Genomic DNA, 20,601 nt, shown 5'->3' on the forward strand with positions numbered 1-20,601 from the left:
CACGAGAAATAGTACCGTGTGGGGGTTTTTTCGATATGCTAGTCTATTGGGAATGTGATACGAAAATCAAGGCATATAGGAAAGTCAGTGGACTTAAACAGGAATTTAAATTGAAAGAAAATGAATAAATGAAAAGTTTATGATGGGTTTGGTAGCTTTGGTTGAACAGCTTACAAAGTATAGAAGCTTTCCCAAAGGAACATGGCATGAAGGTATATATATATAGAAGATAATTCGTTTGTAAGGTTGGGCTACACTGAATAACATTCTTTCATCAGGAATGAAAATTGATTATTTCCAACATTATATTAATGAACATGACTTGCTGAGAATAAAAATACTGGAGACATTCAATAATTGCGACGGCTGAGACGTGTAAAGCCTCAGAAATGTGAGTATAAGATAGAAATGTTTCCGTCTTGTGGTAATTGTATTAAAGGAAAGAAGATATTGTCTTTCCCACTGCATAGTTCCATACGGTCAAGCTGACAGAACCTTTCATAACGAGGTTAGCTAATGAGATTTTAAATATGACTTTTTTTTTTCAAACTTACCATATTTAGATCGTGGAAGAGACAAAAACCACAAAGCCCAAGGGGGAAGTAAAAACGCTGGTAAGAAAAAGACAGGTGCTTTGGACTTCTTGTACTGCATGTAGAATCGGAATCCTCTAGTCAATATCCAAAGCACAATACTAACGAATTTTTTGAATGTTTCCTGGAATCTTTGAACAACGGTAGACTGGTTTTCTAACTCTTGATTCAGCTTTTCATACTTTCTGTTCAAACGAGCCCATTTGGCAAACTCATCTTGACTGCTTGTGCGATTCAACTCTTTCTTCAAGCTTAAAAGCTCTTTGAAAATATCTTTGTTTTTCTTTAGCTCTTCGTTTTTACTACAGGCTAAATAAACTTGGTAAATCTGTCGTTTTAGTTAGTTGTTTCTCATCACTTTTGTTGCCTCTGTTATTACCCCGTTAATGGCCTTTTCTTTGAAGTATTTGTCAAAGAAATGAATAAGTAAACTTAAAAGAATTGTAGCAACGATCAAATCCATGCTGAACTGTTCGGTGGTGGATAACCTTTCTATGTCACTGACGCTGAGGAGGAATCCCTGTGGTTATGGCATGGCTTACTGAATACAAGAGAGCTGTCTACTCATCAATTACTTGCTTGAATCTATGTCGATAAATAATAGAATTAATTGATCATTTACATTTTATCCATTGCTGTTTTGTTTTTACATTGACGAAGAAAAACGTCTAAACATCTTTCCACATGCTTTTTAAAACAATTACCTAGGAACTACATGATTATAATGTTTTAACTAACTTAATGAAATCTCATTGACTGAATGTAATGCTATTCTAATCATTCATAATTTTTCCATAACATTTTCTTCAAAATATACATTAGTTGCTTGAAGGAGTTGCAGAAGGGGAGGGTTGCTGATCAGATGAATTATTATTTCCATACTGGCGCATTATTTTTGAAATGTCCATATGGCGATGAGCATAGGGCCTAGGACCAAGAAGTCCTTCGACTTCACTGTATGTAATAACTTCCTTCTCTAGCAAGCGTTTAGCAATGTTTTCTAACCCTTCTTTGTGATCTGTGAGTAGTGTTCTGGTACGCTCATATGCATATTTGACAAGCTTTCTTATTTCTTCATCAATTATTTGAGCAGTGGCTTCCGAGAATGGTTTTTGAACACTTTCACGAGAGTCCATAGGATAAGAAATAGTGCCTACAGAAGAAGACATACCAAATTGAGTGACATATGCCTGAGCCATTCGAGTCACTTTTTGGAAATCGTCGGACGCGCCGGAAGTTATCTTCTCTGTTCCAAAAAATATTTCTTCTGAAACTCTGCCAGCAAGTGCCATTCCCATCTGATCTAATATTTGGCCTTTACTCATAAGATACTGATCTCTTGGCAAGTAGCTAGCATAACCCAAAGCTTGGGCTCTTGGAATGATAGATACCTTCAAAAGAGGATCAACGTATTCCATGAACCATCCAGCAACAGCATGACCAGCCTCATGATGAGCAACAGTGTTTTTCTCCTCAGGGCTCAAGACACGGCTCTTCTTTTCCAAACCAGCAGTTACACGCTCAATAGCTTGCTCAAAATGGACCATTTGAACACTGTCACTACCGCCACGAGCAGCAATCAAAGCACCTTCATTACAAACGTTCATTATGTCGGCACCAGTAAATCCAGAAGTAAGCACAGATAAACGCTTAGCAACCACGTTGCGATCATCAAAGGCTTTGATGCGATGTAAATGGACCTTAAATATTTGTTCACGTCCACCAATGTCGGGACGATCAATATGAACTTGGCGATCAAAACGACCAGGTCGAAGCAAAGCGGGATCCAAGACATCAGGCCGATTGGTACCTGCGAAGACAACAATATGTTCACTGGGCGTAAAACCATCCATTTCCACCAAAAGTTGGTTCAGTGTACTTTCACGCTCATCGTTTGATCCAAATTGACCACCACGACCTCTCGCTTTACCAATAGCATCAATTTCATCTACGAAAATAATACAAGGTGCATTCTTTCTTGCAGTTGCAAAGAGATCACGTACTCGAGATGGACCAACACCAACAAACATTTCTAAGAATTCGGAACCAGAAACACTAAGGAAGGGAACACTGGCCTCTCCAGCGGTAGCCTTGGCAAGTAACGTTTTACCAGTACCAGGAGGACCAGAAAGAATAGCACCACGAGGAATCTTCGCACCTAAACGCTCATAAAATGCGGGATCTTTCAAAAACTTCACAAATTCCATAATTTCTTCTTTTGCCTCATCAACACCGGCGACATCAGCGAACTTAGTTTTGATGTCCGTTTCATGATTAAACATTTTTGCGCGACTCTTTCCAATTCCAAAAATTCCACCTTGGCCTCCGCCAGCGGCACCAGAAGCGCGACGAGACAAGTAAATGACACTTCCTATAATCAATAAAGTAGGGGCAAATGATAGTAAAGTACCAAGCAAGGAGACTTCGTCATGATACGCTACAGGAACAGATTCCGAAGATGGAATCCCAAGTTCCTTTTGAGCAGCCTCAAGTTTCCTATCAAAAGACTCGACTGATCCAATTGAAAAGTAGTACTGACCAGATGCATTGGGCATACCTCCACGTAAAATAACGCGGACGCGGTTTTGGTTGACGACTATCAACCGTTCAACAAGACCTTTATCCAAAAACTGTTGACGGAAATCTTGCCAAGTGATTTCTTGCATATTTGCCCCAGGCGATAAAACGTTGTATAAAACATAAGCCACTAAAATACTACCCAGTATAGTATTTCCGTTTAAAGCTACTTCAAATACCTTTTTGTTGTTTCCATCACCGCCCCAGTCATTTTTCTTTTTATCGTCGTTTTTCTTGTCATCTCCTTTTTCCTTAGTATTGGGATCCGGCTTTGATGAATTATTTTGCGAAAGGCGAGAGCTTTGGTGAAAAAACCGAGAAGCTAACTTGGGTACATAAGGTTTTGAGGTACCTTTCAAATTAGCAGTATTCTCATTTTTAGGGATATCTGGGATGACAGAAAAATGTCTCTGAAAAAAAAACTTCGAATTTAATACCCTCGAAGAAAATAGTCTTGGTTGCTGCGCATTGACTGCGCGTAATGTTTTAGAGATCATTCCACTAAAAGTGAGAATGGAATCACTAGAGTACTTGCGAAAAGATGCCTTAAGAAGACAATCAATTATGTTTTTTTAATACTTTGAAACGATTTATAAGTGCCAAATTGATTGGAGAGTTTGTAATCAAAAAAATGGTCTTGAACACTTTCCTCTTCGTGTTAGTAATCGAACGCAAATAAAGCTTTTAGCAGTTGAGATCCACAAAACTTCCTTTTAAGCCTCTAAAGTATGAAACAAAAAAGTTTAGACTAAAGCTTGTACTTGTTCACCGGTTACTGTATAGAGGCAGTTAGCCCGTAAATTAGGTGAGCAAGTTGATTCTAATATTTAGAATCTTAACGAATAAAAGTTATGAATCAGGATTAATAATTAATCCTGCCTTATTATTGTAGTACTGGCAAATGTGAAAAGAAGGAGTAAGGTGGTGGTCAGTAGACGACGTGAGTGTAATACTCCATATATACAGTCTGTCTCCCTTGATTTATTTTTCGGTTTCTTAATATGTACATGGATTTATTTGTTTACTTTTTCCTCTTATTTTTTGAAAGCTTTTTTAAGAATGTATTTTGTTGAGTTACACGAGTATCGAAAGAAATAGTCCTTCTTTTGTAATACATAGACTAATGCTGAAGCTGAAATTAATGATATCTTTAAAAACATATCCTAAAGTAATGCAGTTAAAGCATGTGTCTATCTTTTGGTTCAGGTTATTGTTGAAGAGAATCAATTTTATAATCTAATCAAGCGGTACTCGATGATTCAAGAAAAACCATTCTTCTCTATTTCCAAGAGGAAAAAAAAAATAACATCTTAAAATGGAAGGATATAGCTAACATGACAGGGTTCCTTGGGAAAGAATAAGTTTTCATAATCTTCAGTGATGAGGGTAAAATCATAAAGGTTTTCAAAAAGTAAATATAAAATAAAACTGGAAAAATGGATAACTAAAGACTGTATCTCTCATGCGTCTTCAGGAGATCCTAGAATTGACGAAACAAAAGGAACTTTAGAACATAAGACATAGACGACAGCCCATTCCAAAATTCCTGAAAAGAATCCAGTAAATTTCTCAAGTGTGGTATGGTAATAAGCTGTAGTAACAAACAGCATCCACCACCATAAGCATAACAAGCCTGTCAAAAACTTTGTCGACGTAGACTTGATCCCATGATGGACGAAATAGTCAAAGTTTTCTGCAAGCATAAAAAGACTAGAATGAGTTAACAAAAACACATGACCAGATAAATCATGGCCTCCGGTCCAAAAACCATTTGCGGTTTTACAGTGAACAGCCGTTTTTGGATGAAATGTTATACTCGCGACATCAAAGTCCACACAAGTCCCCCCTGTCAAGGCGAAGGCCCGATCTATAAGACTTGGTCCAACAAACCATTGTGTAACAAGGAACCACCAAAGCGTAGCTAGCACATAACGAATAATAAGTTTGTGTCCAAGCTGTTTATTTTTCTGATACCATATATGTGAGAAGTACGCAACAGTAGTCCAGAACCATCCTTTCTTTACAAACAAAATGTTAATCAAGTTTTTCGAATTGCCAAAGTAATTCGCAATCTTGGATCTATCTAGGAATCCACCATAAATGGTTCCTAGGAACATTGTCGCAGCATAAATTTCAAATAAAAAAATGTCTCGGCGTCTTAATCCCCAAAAGTACACCCTTTCATTCCAATATTTAGAAGCAGTGTTTTCGCTCATTGCTTTCTTTATTTTAACAGATAAAAAAAAAAGGAATTGCTTTATTTTAATATAGGGATTGGTCAATTCTTTAACTAAAATGAGTGAATTAAGTATTATTGCCTTAGGCAAAATTGTTGGGAGTAAGTAAAATTAGCAATGAGAGAATGTACCAACAAAATGAACTACCAACGACATAACGTGTCTTTACTTTTATGGTAATGTGGCCTGGTTTTGTTTTAATTCACGAGTTTTTATTAGACACTCGTTCTAACTTAGTTTTGATCAATTCAAGCACTCATGCCGACAAGAAGGGTTGCTGTAATTAGGAAATTGTTTCAAAACGCCTTCTATGTTATTTCCTGTTTAATTTTGATTACCATGACCTATGAGAAAATCTTGATATACGGACATTTAAAGAACTACTATTTTATTAGTATTTAATTCATGGCTCTAAGAGGGTTGAAGGAAATCGTCGAAATTAAGAGTCGGGGTTGTAATCAGTGTAGTTTGAAAAATATAGCGGTCTGAAAAAGAGCAATTAGGAAACCTTTGAATAGGTATTCATAAAGTATATAATTGAAAACGAGAGGAATGGGTTCCAACCAAGGAAGAAGAGCAATCTGAAAAGGAAATTTAAGATAACCTTTTTACGAAAAAGCCTGACAAAAATGTATTTTTTAAAGGGCAATGAATTAGTAAAAGAGAAATTTTTGAAATTTAAGTCATTAATCCAACCACACCTGACGCAAAAATTCCTCCATATTCACATCTATACGTTCAAAAGCTTTCACCCATGGGTGACAAAGCATCTTTTGAGGCCCAGGACGTTCATCTTTATTCTTTATAAGACTACACAAAGAGTTAGCAGAGCAAAATAAAAGCGATTGATATGTCTTACCAAACACAAAGGAAATGACGAAAAGCCCTCGACCATGTAATTCCCGATTCCTCAGGGAGAGCAGGCGGCGGCATATTGATGATATATGACAAGAGTTCAATTGGCATTAAAGGAGGACTTTCTTCTGGTGGAAATGGAAACCTATTCAACGCAACCTCCATAAGCGTCAACCCAAGGGACCAAATATCAGAAGAGATGGTATATGCAGAACCAGAAATGCGTTCAGGCGCCATATAATAGGAAGTACCTGTAAAGGTTCCGGCTAATGAGTTTACAAGTTCACCCGATACGCCAAAATCGCAAAGCTTTACCTGGCCTGTTGCAGTCATCAAAATGTTGGAGGGTTTTATGTCACGGTGAATGATTTTTCGATCGTGTAAGTAGCTCAAACCACTAAGTACACCATGAGCAATTTTGCCCAAAGGTCGTTCGCCTGTACGACCTCCTTTTGCGCTTACACGCTTATAAACAGCGTCTAAAGAACCAGCCCCACAATGTTCCATAGCAATATTAAGCTGGCATTCTGCAACATCGTAGCAAGCACCATAGTATTTTACAACGTGAGGAGAAGCACAACTACGATTAATCTTCAACTCACGAAGGAGCTGGCGTTGCACACTCGTATTCGGTGCACTAAAGACAGTCTAGAGGCTCGTTTAGTAAAAATTTAAAAAGGCTTAAAGAACATTCAACGTACCTTTAATGCAAAAATAAGATCTGTTCCACGGACCTTGCATTTTCGAACAGATCCGCTAACACCATCACCTAAACTGTTCATGTACAGGATCCCTCCATTTGTTACAAGATCCTCAAGTTGCTCGTCATCTATGTCTTCTAATGAACGGATAGTATTGTTTTCTAAACGGTTTCGCTTGTCGGCAATCGGATCCGATTGCTTCTCATTTGGAGAAAAAACTAAATCAGTAATTTCAAGAATTTCTTCTTGTCTTCGCTTTTCCGGTTGACTGATTCGTTCTTCAGAGAACCCATCACTCGTATCCAAATTCAATAAAGGTTTTTGACGCATAGAGAATACATTACCAAATCAAGGCTTGGCACAAAAAGTAAATTCAAAGAAAATGAAAACAAAAACTATGGACTATTCCTTTTATCGAGTAGCATTCACGACCGAAGTAAAAAAAGAGTAGTGGTCGAGTATACGTTTCGGAGAGTAGAGCGCGAGGCACATAAATTAAATTCACACAGTACGCATCTCCTCAGAAAAATATAAACTGGCAGATGAATTCAGAGAGAACACCTTGCCAATTTATAAGAGAAATAAATTAAATAGAAGTAGAAAAAATTAGATCGTGAAAGGCTATGGTAATGCTATTTTGGAACCATATCAGGCATGGTGGAAAGAAGAACATGAACGCGTAAACATAAATGTTACTTTCTCGTGGGTTTGTCCTACGAGGAATCATATTGTTTACAACTCATTTTAAATTTTTTTTTTTTTTTCGTTGTGTTTATATAAACAAACCAGCTTCCAGTAGATACAAAATAGCAACTTACATTAGCGTTCGTTAAGTGGGTATATCAGTGTAGAACGATGCAATTCATGGTGGAAACTGAAAATTCGCGTCGAATAACAAAAGCAAATATTTAGACAGAATCCATCTTTGTGGCATTGTAAAATACTGGTATAAAGCGAATTTGACATGTCTGAAAACCAGGATGTTTCGTTTGCTGATCTAGGGATATCTCCTTGGCTAATTGACACATTGCAGGCTTTAGCTATTTTTAAACCTACAGATGTTCAAAAAGGAGTAATTCCTCCAATCTTAAAAGGTAAAAACTTGCTTTCGTATTCTGTTCTTTTGACTAACTTGATATTTAGGCCATGATTGCATAGGTGGTGCTAAAACTGGTTCTGGTAAAACAGCTGCATTTGCACTTCCAATTCTCGAGAGTTGGTCTAGGGATCCATCTGGTATTTATGCTGTTATCTTAACCCCTACAAGGTATTGACTACTTTCACTTGAAATCTTACCTTACTTACTAACGTTGTCGTTAGAGAATTGGCTATTCAAATTGACGAACAGTTTGCTGCGCTCGGATCAAACATGAGCTTGAAACATACCCTTATCGTTGGTGGAATGGATATGATAGCTCAGGCAATTGCATTATCACGAAGGCCGCATGTAGTTGTTGCTACTCCAGGCCGTTTAGCCGATTTAATTCGAAGCAACGGACCCGAAACTACAGCTGGTTTGCAAAGAGTAAAGTTTCTTGTTATGGATGAGGCTGATCGATTACTTTCTTCTACCTTTGCCGATGATTTAGGAGACTGTTTCTCAAGTCTTCCACCTTCAGAAAATCGACAAACTCTTCTATTTACGGCCACTATCACAGATGCAATTCGACAACTAAAAGAAAAGCCAACAAAGGGGAATAAGCCTCCCCTTTGCCTTTATGAAATTGAATCTGATAAAATTTCGGTTCCTTCAACCCTGCAGCAAGATTATGTTTTTGTTGCTTCACACGTTCGTGAGGCGTATTTAGTACACTTGCTTTCAATTCCCGAAAACGCTGAGAAATCTGTAATCATCTTCGTCAATCGCACCCACACCGCTGAGCTTATTTATTCAATGCTTCGTTTACTGGAATTTCGAAGTACGGAATTACATTCCCAAATGGCTCAACGAGAACGTATTAATTCTTTAGGACGATTTCGTGCAGAGGTTGCTCGAATTTTGGTCGCCACAGATGTCGCCAGTAGAGGTCTGGATATTCCATCTGTGCAATTAATTATCAATTACGATCTACCTCGTGATCCTGACGATTACATCCACCGAGTTGGTCGTACAGCTCGTGCTGGAAGATCCGGTCAGGCTATATCTGTTGTTACAGAACACGATGTGGAACTGGTTCATGCCATTGAAGATCGTGTAGGATCAACGATGTCCGAGTATGAACATGCCTCTGAGAACAAGGTTTTGGAGCGTTTGAAGGAAGTAACTGATGCTAAGCGTCAAGCCTCTCTGGAAATGATTGATCGCGGTTTCGGTGAGCGTAGACAAAAGCAGAAAGAAAAACAATTAATGGCCAGTGGCCACTTGGGTATCAATGACAGTAGAAACAAAAGAAGAAAAAATAAGGGCACTAAAAGTGACCAAAAGATGAAAAAAACAAGAAATTAAGAGGAATTTTTGGGGTTAATGGATAATGGTGTCTGGCTTTGTCCTTCTATGTAAAGTTGAAAATGGATTATATGGTTTTGCTATTATAGAGGAACTAATAAATAATATATCTGTCGATATAAGCGGCACTTTATACTTCTGGATAAAATTGGTTATAAGAGATATACTAATTGCGTGTTTCCTACCATATTCATTTTAAAACTTAGTTACAATTCATTGCAAATAATGCTGCAACTAGGAAGCACTTTCATAGATTGATATTAGCAAGAGTTCATTTCTGCTGACTCTTCCGGCCTCTTTTATTACTGACATTTTCCATACCATGTAATTTTTACTTTTATTGAGAGAATGAAACATGCATTCATAAAACCAAGTAAAGCAGCATACTCCTAAACTGGCAATTCCACAAATAAGTCATTGGCGCAACTTCATAAAGCATTTTTCGAAAACTAGGTAACATTACGTTACTTTATAAATAATATGAGAGATGTTCAGTTTTGCAAATGTGTACTGCTTGAAGATTCAATGGGATCGATTACACTTCGAAAGAGACTCAAAAAGCTTGACTTTAAGCCGGGACATTCCATTTATGAGGATATCCGTCAACGCGTCCCCTATTATAAGTCAGACTGGCGAGATGCTTGGCATTATCGAATATTGCCAGCAAGCTTGAATATTTATTTTGCAAAGTATGTATTTTAACCTTTCTATTACAGTTCTAAAAGTATTTTGTTCAATTGGAATTTCCTTGAACAGCAATTGCTAATATTTAGTTTGCTGCCCGAATTAGCCTTTGCTCTAGACATGTTTTCTAAAACAGAAAATAGCTTCGGTGTCAATGAGGTTTTGTTAGCAAGTGTTCTTGGCTCAGTTGTTTTTTCGTTATTATCTTCGCAGCCTTTATGCATCGTTGGTGTTACCGGTCCGATTACTGTATTTAATTACACGATTTACAACATTATTCATGACAGAAATACGCCATATTTTCCTTTTCTTTGTTGGATCTGTTTATGGTCTGCGGTTTTCCATTGTATAATTGCTCTCACGAACCTCGTACACTTTGTTAAATACATGTATGTGTTATATTACTAAATGACTAAAGCTAACTCTATGAAGTACGAAATTTAGTTGCGAGATTTTCGGGCTATATGTTGCATTTATTTATTTGGAGAAGGGTGTTCAAGTTTTAACTGATCAGCTTCAACATGGCCTAGCCAACACTTTTCTTGCAATAACTATTGCTTTATTATTTCTAATTATTGGTTGGGCTTGTAATTGTATCGGAAGCTCGTCTCTGTTTAATCATAGAGTCCGAGTTTTCTTACTTGATTATGGCTTGGTAGCTTCAATTATTTTTTTTAGTGGCTTTCAACATATAGGGAAAATGCGTCAGATAGACTTGTCAAAGTTGCCAACGTCGAAGGCTTTTCTGCCTACTCAGGACCGAAGTTGGTTTATCAAATTTTGGCAAATCTCTGTAGGAGATGTTTTTTTGGCTATTCCATTCGCTATTATATTGACCATACTGTTTTATTTTGATCATAATGTTTCGGTACGGTAAGAGATAAGTTTGATTTTTACTAACAGCTTGTTGAAGTCATTAATGGCACAAGATCCTTCGTTTCCTCTGAAGAAACCTTCTGGGTTCCATTGGGACTTCTTTTTATTGGGAATAACGACTGGTGTTAGTGGAATTCTCGGGATACCCGCACCAAACGGCCTTATCCCTCAAGCACCGATGCATACAGCGACCCTTTGTGTAACAAAAATTGAGAAAGACGACGAAGAAAAGCAAGCTTGGAAAATAAAAGTAGTGATTGAGCGAGTTATTGAACAAAGAGTGAGCAATTTTCTACAAGGATTAATGACGCTGGGAACTATGACAGGACCGCTGTTGGTAGTTTTGCATCAGATTCCCCAATGCGTCTTAGCAGGCTTATTTTGGGTACGTATTTTATTTTTTTAGCATCAAAAAATGATAATGCTAATCGCATCTAGGTTATGGGATTGTCCGCTATTGCTGGTAATAATATAGCACGAAATATTTTTTATATATTTGGAGATCGAAGAGTTTTATCACAAGGTCATGTGCTAAATCACTGTCGATCGCGTAAAGCAGTTTGGTTGTATACTTGTCTGCAACTATTGGGTTTTGGAGCGACATTCGCAATTACACAGATTGACAAAGCGTCAATTGGATTCCCAATAGTCATTCTTTTATTAATTCCATTTCGAACATACTTAATGCCCCGATGGTTTTATGAGGAAGATTTAGAAATTCTTGATGAAAATGTGGGGCTTTCAGCATATCGTGAGGGAGCTTTCTAGGATTTATTTGTCTTCTGTTTTATTTATGAGAACCAAGTTATAATTGTATCATTAGCATTTTATTATACACATATGAATTATGAAAAGTCGAAACATGTGCAAAAATCTACATTATAATCACCAAGAAAACCAACGAATTAGGTAATGTTGATATTCGTTTAATACGTTTCGCATGGATTTACGAGGCAAGCCTTCGGCAATCCAAATCGTTTGTAGGGCATATCTTCCATTAAAGTACTTGACAACGGAAAGAAACAACGAGGCTAGTTCGGTGCTTTTCTCAAATGCTATAGCTTGGATCCATTTTTGTTCAAGTAAAGAAGCTGAATGAGGATCAATAATAAGGGATTCCCTCCCATCATCATGTCTCAACTGTTCTAGCAGCTGTGAATCTTGATCCTCAGAACTTTGTGATTCAATGTCTCCTTTAACTTTTTTCTTAATTTGAGGAGTCACGCAGACATATATATAGCTATTTTGTTCATAAACCCAATTACGTCGACACAACCAAGCTAGCATTTCCATGTAAGTTGATTCATGATCTTTGGAAGGTATGATAGAACCAAATGGTCGAGGTTTAAAAGATAGAATGGCCAAAAATGTAGGAAGGGAAGGAAGACTTGGGAATGTTCGTTTGAAGAGACCGGCATCCGACTTAAGTTTGGAAAGATCAGCCGTTGGGGACGTAACATAAGTATTTCGTATCAGAAGCGGAGGAATAGCTATAGCCTTTCTCCAATGTATGAGATGCTTTGCTAAAAGAAAGCACTCTGATAAAGAAATACCTAAAGAATTAGCGATATCAGTAAACCTAGAGTGTTAGAATATTAAAAATAAAAAAACTGTCATATTTCTTACGTAGAAGTGGGTCTTGCTTCTGTTATAAATGAGGCTAATAAGGAGTTGCGCGAAAGGGGAAGGCGTTTCATGATAGATTCGAGATCTTGCAACAGAAGCAATGACCAGTAGGGTGCAACAAATGGCTCTATTAGAGAGGGTTCTTCCTCATTGAAGATAGTTTGAGACGCTAGAATTGTAGGAGAACGCTCTTGTAACTCTAATTTATCCAAACTTGAAACGGAAACAGTCATAGGCCAAAGCAAAGTAATATTGATAGATTGGTTGATCTCCAAATAAGCAGTATGAAGGTGAATTAAGGCTTCATAAGTAGTCACTAAAATTGAAGCAAGGTTCGAATGCACAGGAATCTCCTGGCAAAAATCGTCAAAGGGGGTTTTTTTATTACTATACCTCTCAGTCATTTTTCTTATATTCTTGCATTCATTTTCCACATAGTTTCGTTTAGCTTGTTCGTATTTCAGACCTGTGACCAATTTGACCACTATAGATTCATACAATGTGTTAATTGTGGGTCGATAAATTGAAGCTGTAGGAATGTTTAACACGAATACAACATGAAAAAGAGACATAGAAGAGGTTGACTTGTACTGATTAGGTTTTGACTCGGGCGTGTTAGCTGAAGCAGAGTTGGTCGAATCCTCCTTTAGTCCAGATGGATCTATCAAAGAAGAATCATCAACGTTTTTAGAAGGATTCTTGCGCTTTACCCATTCACCGGAAGGTCCAACATGAACAGGGCAACCTAAGAATGTAAGACCATCCACCCACATTTCAAACTTTTGGTTGCATAACTCCGGACGTGGAGATAGCATATTTGCTAAAAACCCTTTTTCATATCCAAGTACATGATTTTCATCTGCAGCGCCGTTGAATTCTTGACTGTCGTCATCCTCTATTTTTAATATATCCATGGCAATGCTAACATCTTCAGAGGACTTATGGGAGTCTTGAAAATGGACTTGCGGTTGTGGTGGCCATTGAAAGACAAAATTTGATCCAGAACTTGTTTTTTCAATCAGAAAGATTGCAACAATACGTGGAGTTAAGCGCACCATTGCTGAATCAAACGTTGTATAGGAATAATATATCACTCAATACCTTAATTTCCATAAAAAGAAACTTAATTGAAAGACTCTCTCTTCCTATTTTTTGCTATTCCCATAATTTACTTCGCAGAAATTATGGTGGTGAGTGTTTCCAAACCAGTCTGATTACCTAGTACAAAAAGAAAAAAAGCATGAACGACAAAGCTCTTTTAAAATGTATCAAGTTTCGCTTCGATTTACCTCAAAATACGTGCCTGTTCTAGAGGGTTGTTGTAATCCCTTAACAGTGTTGGTTTTAGTATTGTCCAGCAAGGTATCGCTCAAATCTTCAGCATGATTGATTTGTATGTTAAGTTATTATAGAATAGGAGATCCATTATAATCTAAAAGTATGTAATAAATAGACAAGTATGCACTCTATATACTTGCTTCACCTGTGTTCAAAGCGCTTCAGACTTGCTTTTGCAGAACCAAATTCCTGATATTCATTCGTAAATACTATTGAAAGTAATAACTTGTGAAACAAGTAACCCAAGTGTCGCTATAAACCTGATATAACCAGTAGCGATCCCTGTAAATGAATTATTTTAGAAGCTGGATAGTATAGACCAAAAAACCAAGTCTAGAGACAAAATAGATTTTTTCCCTCTTCTGTTCTATTTGAAATGACTTTTCCAGGTTAGGAAGCGACCTCTTATAACCAGCTCACAAGAATTCCTTCTTTGCACGATATAAAACTAAAGGTTAACTCTTCCTCTTAAAAACATTAACAACATTATTTCTTTGCTTTTTTGCTGTAATGGAATCCCTGTTTTAAGTCTTGGTTCGTAGGATTACATCCTTCATCAATTCCAGTTCAGCACTTAAAGCACCAAGTTTTATGAGCGACAAGGAATGTACAGTTTTTGTCATCGATTTGGGCGCTGACATGGGCGGCTGCCACCATGGCAGACAACGCACAGACCTAGAGTTGGCTTTGTCGTATTTTCAGGACCAAATCTCGCGCAAGGCAAGTAGGCATCATAATGCTTGATTTCTAACTCGGATTAGCTTTTGCTGAACAGGAAAACTGATGTAGTTGGAATTGTGACATTCAAATGCGATGGTAAATGATTTTTTTCTCATGTTAACTGAATGCAATCTAATATCTGGTTTTAGAAACAAAAAATGACTTGGCGGAGCAAGAAGCTTACTGGAATATTAATGTTATGTATCCAATTCAGACGTATGTTTTTTAATCCTTTCTATCCCTCTGTATGAATTGACAAATTAACTATTGTCAAGGTCGTTGTTCACAAAAATGCAATATGTGAAAAGCAGGCTCGTACCCAACAGAACAATGCAGGGAGATTTGATATCTGCAATTGTTGTGTCGTTTGATATTATCGCTCGATTTTGCAAAAAAAATAAATGGAAGAAAAACATGGTCGTCCTTACTGGCGCACGAGGGATTTTTGACTTTAGCGATTATTTGGGAATTGCTGAGCAAATGGTACAGCATGAAGTCCGATTAAGCTTACTAGGAATTGATTTTGACGATCCGAATACTCAGACTTTCGAGTATTCCAAAGACCCGGAGAAGAAAGAGAATGAGCGACAGTTGAGGCATTTTGTCGATAGCTGTAAAGGAACCGTCCTCGTCTTTCAGGATGTAGAAAAACGCATAGGAGAGCCCTTGGTACATCGGGTTCGACCTGTAAGTGTGTTTAAAGGATCACTAACCATCGGCAATGATGGCGAAAACGAAGCTTCTGTAACTATGCATGTAGAACGATATCCGAGGACACGTGCTACAAAACCTCCTACTTCAAGTGCCTTTAATGCTGGTTCAAAGCTTCCAAAAGAGGATGAAAAGCAAGAGCAATTCTCATCTTCGCAGGAAAAGCCATGGGAATCTAATGCTATATCAACGGTTCGCTCATACGTCGTCCGAGATTCTCAAACAAATGAGGTTTTTGAAGTGGATAGAAAGGATTTGGAAAGTGGTTACAGCTACGGACGCACAATTGTGCCTATAAGTCGTTCCGACGAAGATATTTTAGCATTGGAGACAAAAGCAGGTTACGAAGTTATGGGATTTATACCCAAAGCAAGTCTTCCATGCTATTATACCATTAGTGAATCAAATATCATTATTCCTAGAGGAGATGAAACGAATAAACAAAGATTCTCCTCTTTTGTGCAATCTTTAGAACGCGAACATAGATATGCATTGGCGAGGTATGTTCCGAAAGAAAGAGGCTCACCAATTTTACTTGTTCTTATGCCTTATGTTGAATCGAAGAAACACTATCTAGTAGATGTTCAGTTGCCCTTTGCAGAGGACGTACGGCCATATCAATTTCCAGACCTTGAAGAACTGTCTGACCCTCAAGAGAAGCAACGACTAGATGAAGCTATGAACCACTACGTTGACAACATGGACTTAGACTCTTCCGAATGCCCTTTTCAACCAAAGTTTGAGCCAGAAAATACGTATAGCGCTGTACCCCATCGACTGTTTCAAGTAATAACCCATTACGCTGAGTTTCCAAACGAAAAATTACCATCTCCACCGGAATATGTAGTTCGTTATACTAATCCTCCGGCGAATATGCTTGATAATTGCTCTAAGGACTTGGATGTTATTTCTGAAACATTGTCTGTTATACAGCCCTCGGAACCCAAATATGCTTCACAGGAAACAGCATTGGATAGCGGCGCCCCTATATCTGAGCAAGAGATTGATGAGCTATTAAATGCCGGTATTGATGAACAGGAAGAAAAAGCATTGATTTTACATGTTAGTGAAAAGGACCCTGTGGGAACATTTACGGAAATTCTGAAAAATCCATTTGGGCTGGAAGATGCTCTTTCTGAAATGGAGGGCGTCATACGAAGGCTAGTTGCAAAGGAAGAAAATAATTTAGCATTACTGTCTTTACAAGCCTTGCGTGTTCATTCAATTTTAGAGGATGAAGCAGATCGCTATAATAAGTATATTAAACGATTACAAACAGATGTATCAGAAGGCGTCTTGCCAAGGAACGATGATGCTTTGTCTAGGATTACTTCAGATCTCGCTCCAATTCAGCATGAGGAGCTAATGAAGGCTCGTCCTCCTGAATCAAGTGAATGAAACGATTGATGCTATTCTAGCTTCCTTTTCGTTCAGCTAGAAAAAAAAATGAATCGGATGAATAGTTTATTTGTTTATTTAATTAATGTATTTGAAGATTCAAACGTAAAGCATTTCGAAGTGTTAAATGTAGAATCGTCGTACGAAAAAAAAGTATGCAAAACATGTTGCAACTCGAATCCGTTCCATAAGTATTGCTTATTTTTAGAGCTATTCACACTATCGAGTTAAAAAGGTACTCTATTTGAAGGACTATTAAATTTGTTTGAATGAATTGTTTATTACCGTAGAAACGTTGTACTACGGTATACAAAGGATTGGAAAATTTGACAAATGTAGAATTTGTGTACTCCACAACGATTTTTGCCAATTTCACCGGCTTTGGCGAAAACAAAGAAGGCGGTACTTTTTCAGCTAATCTTCTCCGTAGAGTGATTTACTGAGGGTAGTTTGGTGTTAATAGATACTAGCAAAATGACAGAAGTGGAAAGCAAGCATGTTGAAACATCAATGAGTGATAAAGCAACTGCGGAGCAAATCGCAGAAGAGCAAAAGGCATTGGGAAATGATTTTTATCGAAAGAAGAATTTTAGTGAAGCAATTAAGGCTTACACCTCTGCTATCGAGCTTGGAACGGGTACCGCCAAAGGTGTCTACTATTCGAATAGAGCAGCAGCTTACATGCTCATGGGAGAGTTTGAATTGGCATTAAGTGATGCCAAGCAATCTGACCGTTATAATGGTAATGTCCCCAAAACGCAGGCTCGTATTCGCCAAGCTTTGGAAGGATTATCCGTACTTAATGAAGCTGAGGTTTACTTGAAAAACAAGCAAGGTGGTTTAGCACTTAATGCTTTGGACCGCTTACATCGCCGTCTCGATAGTGCCGCCAAGCCCCCAGCATTATGGTCGTACTTGGAAGCCCGTGTGTATATTTGTCAAAATGATTTGAGTCAAGCGCAGAAGATTGCCCTAGGATTCCTTCGCGAGAACCCTAGAAATGTAGAGGCTCTAGTTTTGCGTGGTCAGGTTCTTTACTACTCAGGAGAAAATGCCAAGGCAGTTACTCATTTTCAAGAAGCGCTGAAGTTAGATCCTGATTGTGCTTCGGCTAAGACATTTTTCAAACGCGTTCGTTCACTTGAAAACACCAAATCCCAAGGTAATGATGCGTTTAAGCAAGGTAAACTTGATGAAGCTTACGAGCTGTATTCTAAAGCCCTTGGCATTGACGGGGAAAATAAATTTACAAACGCCAAACTGTACATGAACCGTGCCACTGTGCTTTTGAAGTTGAAAAAGCCAGAGGAGGCTCTTAAGGACAGTGATAATGCTTTAGAGATTGATTCTGGTTACGTTAAGGGTCTCAAGACTCGTGCCAAAGCTCACGAGGCTTTAGAGCAATGGGAGGATGCTGTACAGGACATCCAAAGTGCGATTAATTTGGATGCAGGCGACTCTTCTTTGCGTCAAGAGCTCCATCGTCTGCAACTAGAATTTAAAAAGTCACAACGTAAAGATCACTATAAGATTCTAGGTGTGTCTAAGGAGGCTTCGGATACTGAAATTAAGAAGGCTTATCGGAAAATGGCACTTGTTTATCACCCCGATAAGAATGCTGGTGATGAGAAGGCTGAAGCTAAATTCAAAGAAGTTGGTGAAGCTTATGGCATTTTATCTGATCCCGAAAGCAGACGCCGCTATGACTCTGGTGCTGACCTAGAAGGTGGTATGGGTGCAGAAAGCGCTGGTATGGACCCCTTTGACATCCTTCGTGCATACCAAGGTGGAGGTGGTTTCCCTGGCGGTGGCTTCCACAGTGGTGGAGGCTTCCCTGGCGGCGGCGGCTTCTATTCTCAAGGATTTAGCTCTGGAGGCTACCCGGGCTTTAGCAATTTCCAATTCTAAAATAAATTGTGATCTTGAAATGCGGTTAAATCGCATTTACATATACCATTTGATGATTCCATCTTTTTTGAACTTACCTGTTTTGTTTCAACAGAATCTTTCACCTTGTCTTGTCTTTTAATGAAATACTAAATCAAGAACGCATTGAAATTGTTAACAAAAAGTTTTTAGCGTTCACGTCTTTTGGTGTTTTCATCCTGCAAGGATCCTTTCAGGCATTTGTTTTGCTTTCCTTTATCGTTTCGCATTTTCTGCGTTTGTATAATTACATACAGTTTAGTTACTTGTATATATAATAAAAGGTTATTGGAATAAACGTAAAATGCTTTTTCAATTTCGTGCACACCAGGTATTGTTTTGTTGATTAGCGTATTTCGTAATATCGATTCCAAAATTTGTTCGGATACGTTACTTCACATGGAGCAAAGCAGCAGTATAATGGCACGCGTTTTGTTCTTTCACAAACACTAGTTTTTCAAGAATCGTCGTGTACTTTTGGTAAAAAAATGCGAACGGCTAAGAAAACATCTAAAAAGGGAGTTCCCTTCAATTTGCTCGTCGTTGGAGATGCTGGTTTGGGTAGGACGGCTTTTGTGAACACTTTATGTGAAAAACCATTGATTAGAAAAGACAATACCAACTTTGATCCTTCATTGGCGGCTTCAATGTCTCCAGTGGAAGTCGTTCCCTATCAGACTGGTAAGTTTGAAAGCAAAAGCGACTCTTGGATAGAGACTTTATGACAAGTAAAGAAACGGGAGCTTGTAAAAGATGTGTTTTATAAGAAAAGTGATAAATAATGAAGGCTAAATTTATTAGTAAAACATACTCCGCATATATCTTGGCTTTCAAGAGACTTTTGCTTTCTTGATCTCGCGTCGTTTCGTGAACATGTTTATTGACGATTTCTAGATATTGTATTGGAGGATGGATATAGAATCAGCTTGACAGTTCTTGACACTCCTCATTTTAATGAAGCTATCGATAATGAAAATAATTTTGATATTATTCTTCAATACCTTGAAAGTCAATACGACAATGTCTTGGAAGAAGAAACACGGATTAAGAGAAACGCCAAGTTTAGTGATGAAGTATGTCTATTACTAGTATCTTGTCAAACTTACAATTTTTAGCGCGTTCATGCTCTCATTTATTTTATCTCCCCTACAGGCCATGGCCTTAGAGAATTAGATATCGAATTGATGAAGCGACTTGCACCTCGGGTAAATGTGATTCCTGTGATTGCAAAGGCAGATTCTTTGACAGCTGAAGAACTTAAAGCAACAAAGCAAATGATCCTTGACGATATTGCATATTATCATATTCCTGTGTATAACTTTCCTTATGATGAAGAAGAAGATGAAGAGTCCCTGGTTTCTTTGAGCAAGAGTTTGCGTTCGAAAATGCCTTTTGCAATAGTCAGTTCCGATCGCTTGATTGAAATTGGTGGGAACACAATCCGTGGACGTGCCTACCCTTGGGGTGTAGTCGATGTCGACAATCCTTCTCATTCAGACTTTTTAGCTTTGCGTTCTGCCATTTTTTCCACTCACTTAGAAGACTTGCAGTCGATCACCAACAACCAGCTGTACGAATCATATCGTACCGAAAAACTGTCTGCCTCGCATCTGGCAATGGATAGTTCTTATAGTGATCCTAGTTCCGGTGGTAATCAGCAAGACCAAGTTTTGCGAGAAGATAGATTACGGGCAATTGAATTGTCCGTGCAACGTGAAATAGAAGAGAAACGGCGCCAGTTATTAGCACGCGAAGAAGCACTGAGAGCTTTGGAAGAGAAGATTGCTGCCTCTACTGCAGCAATGGCAAACACAAGCGTTTCGACTCTTCCTTCCGCTGACAATTCTGCTTCTCAATCCTGAATTAGTTAATCATCATCATCAATTCTGGATCTTCTTTAATGTAACTCTTTC

General features: G+C 38.1%; 11 protein-coding genes across 11 annotated transcripts; 6 read left to right on the top strand and 5 right to left on the bottom strand.

Annotated features, from left to right (window-relative positions):
- Positions 1-142: 142 nt before the first annotated feature.
- SOMG_03428 (uncharacterized protein) lies at positions 143-370 on the top strand (the record flags this gene model as incomplete). Its single annotated transcript, XM_056182218.1, has 2 exons — positions 143-212; positions 246-370. The coding sequence occupies 2 exons, from the start codon at positions 143-145 to the stop codon at positions 368-370; spliced, it is 195 nt and encodes a 64-aa protein (XP_056038091.1).
- A 63-nt stretch (positions 371-433) lies between these two features.
- On the bottom strand, positions 434-1,056 carry get1 (GET complex (ER membrane insertion) subunit Get1; the record flags this gene model as incomplete). Its single annotated transcript, XM_056182219.1, has 3 exons — positions 434-495; positions 555-921; positions 973-1,056. 3 exons carry the CDS (start codon positions 1,054-1,056, stop codon positions 434-436), a joined length of 513 nt encoding a protein of 170 aa, XP_056038092.1.
- Positions 1,057-1,411: 355 nt separating this feature from the next.
- yta12 (mitochondrial m-AAA protease Yta12) lies at positions 1,412-3,667 on the bottom strand (the record flags this gene model as incomplete). Its single annotated transcript, XM_056182220.1, has 1 exon — positions 1,412-3,667. One exon carries the CDS (start codon positions 3,665-3,667, stop codon positions 1,412-1,414), a length of 2,256 nt encoding a protein of 751 aa, XP_056038193.1.
- A 963-nt stretch (positions 3,668-4,630) lies between these two features.
- Positions 4,631-5,386, bottom strand: fit1 (ER membrane CoA pyrophosphatase (FIT) family lipid storage protein Fit1; the record flags this gene model as incomplete). The annotated part of the gene is made up of 1 exon (XM_056182221.1): positions 4,631-5,386. One exon carries the CDS (start codon positions 5,384-5,386, stop codon positions 4,631-4,633), a length of 756 nt encoding a protein of 251 aa, XP_056038192.1.
- A 707-nt stretch (positions 5,387-6,093) lies between these two features.
- On the bottom strand, positions 6,094-7,293 carry pek1 (MAP kinase kinase Pek1; the record flags this gene model as incomplete). The annotated part of the gene is made up of 3 exons (XM_056182222.1): positions 6,094-6,217; positions 6,267-6,910; positions 6,964-7,293. The coding sequence occupies 3 exons, from the start codon at positions 7,291-7,293 to the stop codon at positions 6,094-6,096; spliced, it is 1,098 nt and encodes a 365-aa protein (XP_056038195.1).
- Positions 7,294-7,927: 634 nt separating this feature from the next.
- Positions 7,928-9,409, top strand: dbp8 (ATP-dependent RNA helicase Dbp8; the record flags this gene model as incomplete). The annotated part of the gene is made up of 3 exons (XM_056182223.1): positions 7,928-8,057; positions 8,107-8,230; positions 8,284-9,409. 3 exons carry the CDS (start codon positions 7,928-7,930, stop codon positions 9,407-9,409), a joined length of 1,380 nt encoding a protein of 459 aa, XP_056038194.1.
- A 525-nt stretch (positions 9,410-9,934) lies between these two features.
- Positions 9,935-11,737, top strand: bor1 (plasma membrane borate efflux transmembrane transporter Bor1; the record flags this gene model as incomplete). The annotated part of the gene is made up of 5 exons (XM_056182224.1): positions 9,935-10,098; positions 10,183-10,482; positions 10,526-10,961; positions 11,007-11,354; positions 11,408-11,737. The coding sequence occupies 5 exons, from the start codon at positions 9,935-9,937 to the stop codon at positions 11,735-11,737; spliced, it is 1,578 nt and encodes a 525-aa protein (XP_056038189.1).
- A 117-nt stretch (positions 11,738-11,854) lies between these two features.
- On the bottom strand, positions 11,855-13,653 carry npr3 (GATOR1-SEACIT GTPase complex subunit Npr3; the record flags this gene model as incomplete). Its single annotated transcript, XM_056182225.1, has 2 exons — positions 11,855-12,548; positions 12,596-13,653. The coding sequence occupies 2 exons, from the start codon at positions 13,651-13,653 to the stop codon at positions 11,855-11,857; spliced, it is 1,752 nt and encodes a 583-aa protein (XP_056038188.1).
- An 871-nt stretch (positions 13,654-14,524) lies between these two features.
- pku80 (Ku domain helicase (XRCC5-like protein) Pku80-like) lies at positions 14,525-16,762 on the top strand (the record flags this gene model as incomplete). The annotated part of the gene is made up of 4 exons (XM_056182226.1): positions 14,525-14,653; positions 14,695-14,749; positions 14,803-14,869; positions 14,929-16,762. The coding sequence occupies 4 exons, from the start codon at positions 14,525-14,527 to the stop codon at positions 16,760-16,762; spliced, it is 2,085 nt and encodes a 694-aa protein (XP_056038191.1).
- Positions 16,763-17,236: 474 nt separating this feature from the next.
- Positions 17,237-18,670, top strand: SOMG_03437 (TPR domain protein, DNAJC7 family; the record flags this gene model as incomplete). Its single annotated transcript, XM_056182227.1, has 1 exon — positions 17,237-18,670. One exon carries the CDS (start codon positions 17,237-17,239, stop codon positions 18,668-18,670), a length of 1,434 nt encoding a protein of 477 aa, XP_056038190.1.
- A 506-nt stretch (positions 18,671-19,176) lies between these two features.
- spn3 (mitotic septin Spn3) lies at positions 19,177-20,550 on the top strand (the record flags this gene model as incomplete). The annotated part of the gene is made up of 3 exons (XM_056182228.1): positions 19,177-19,369; positions 19,583-19,761; positions 19,804-20,550. The coding sequence occupies 3 exons, from the start codon at positions 19,177-19,179 to the stop codon at positions 20,548-20,550; spliced, it is 1,119 nt and encodes a 372-aa protein (XP_056038187.1).
- Positions 20,551-20,601: the final 51 nt, after the last annotated feature.

Source organism: Schizosaccharomyces osmophilus, chromosome 2 (genome assembly GCF_027921745.1).
Source record: "Schizosaccharomyces osmophilus chromosome 2, complete sequence".
NCBI classification, from domain to species: Eukaryota; Fungi; Ascomycota; class Schizosaccharomycetes; order Schizosaccharomycetales; family Schizosaccharomycetaceae; genus Schizosaccharomyces; species Schizosaccharomyces osmophilus.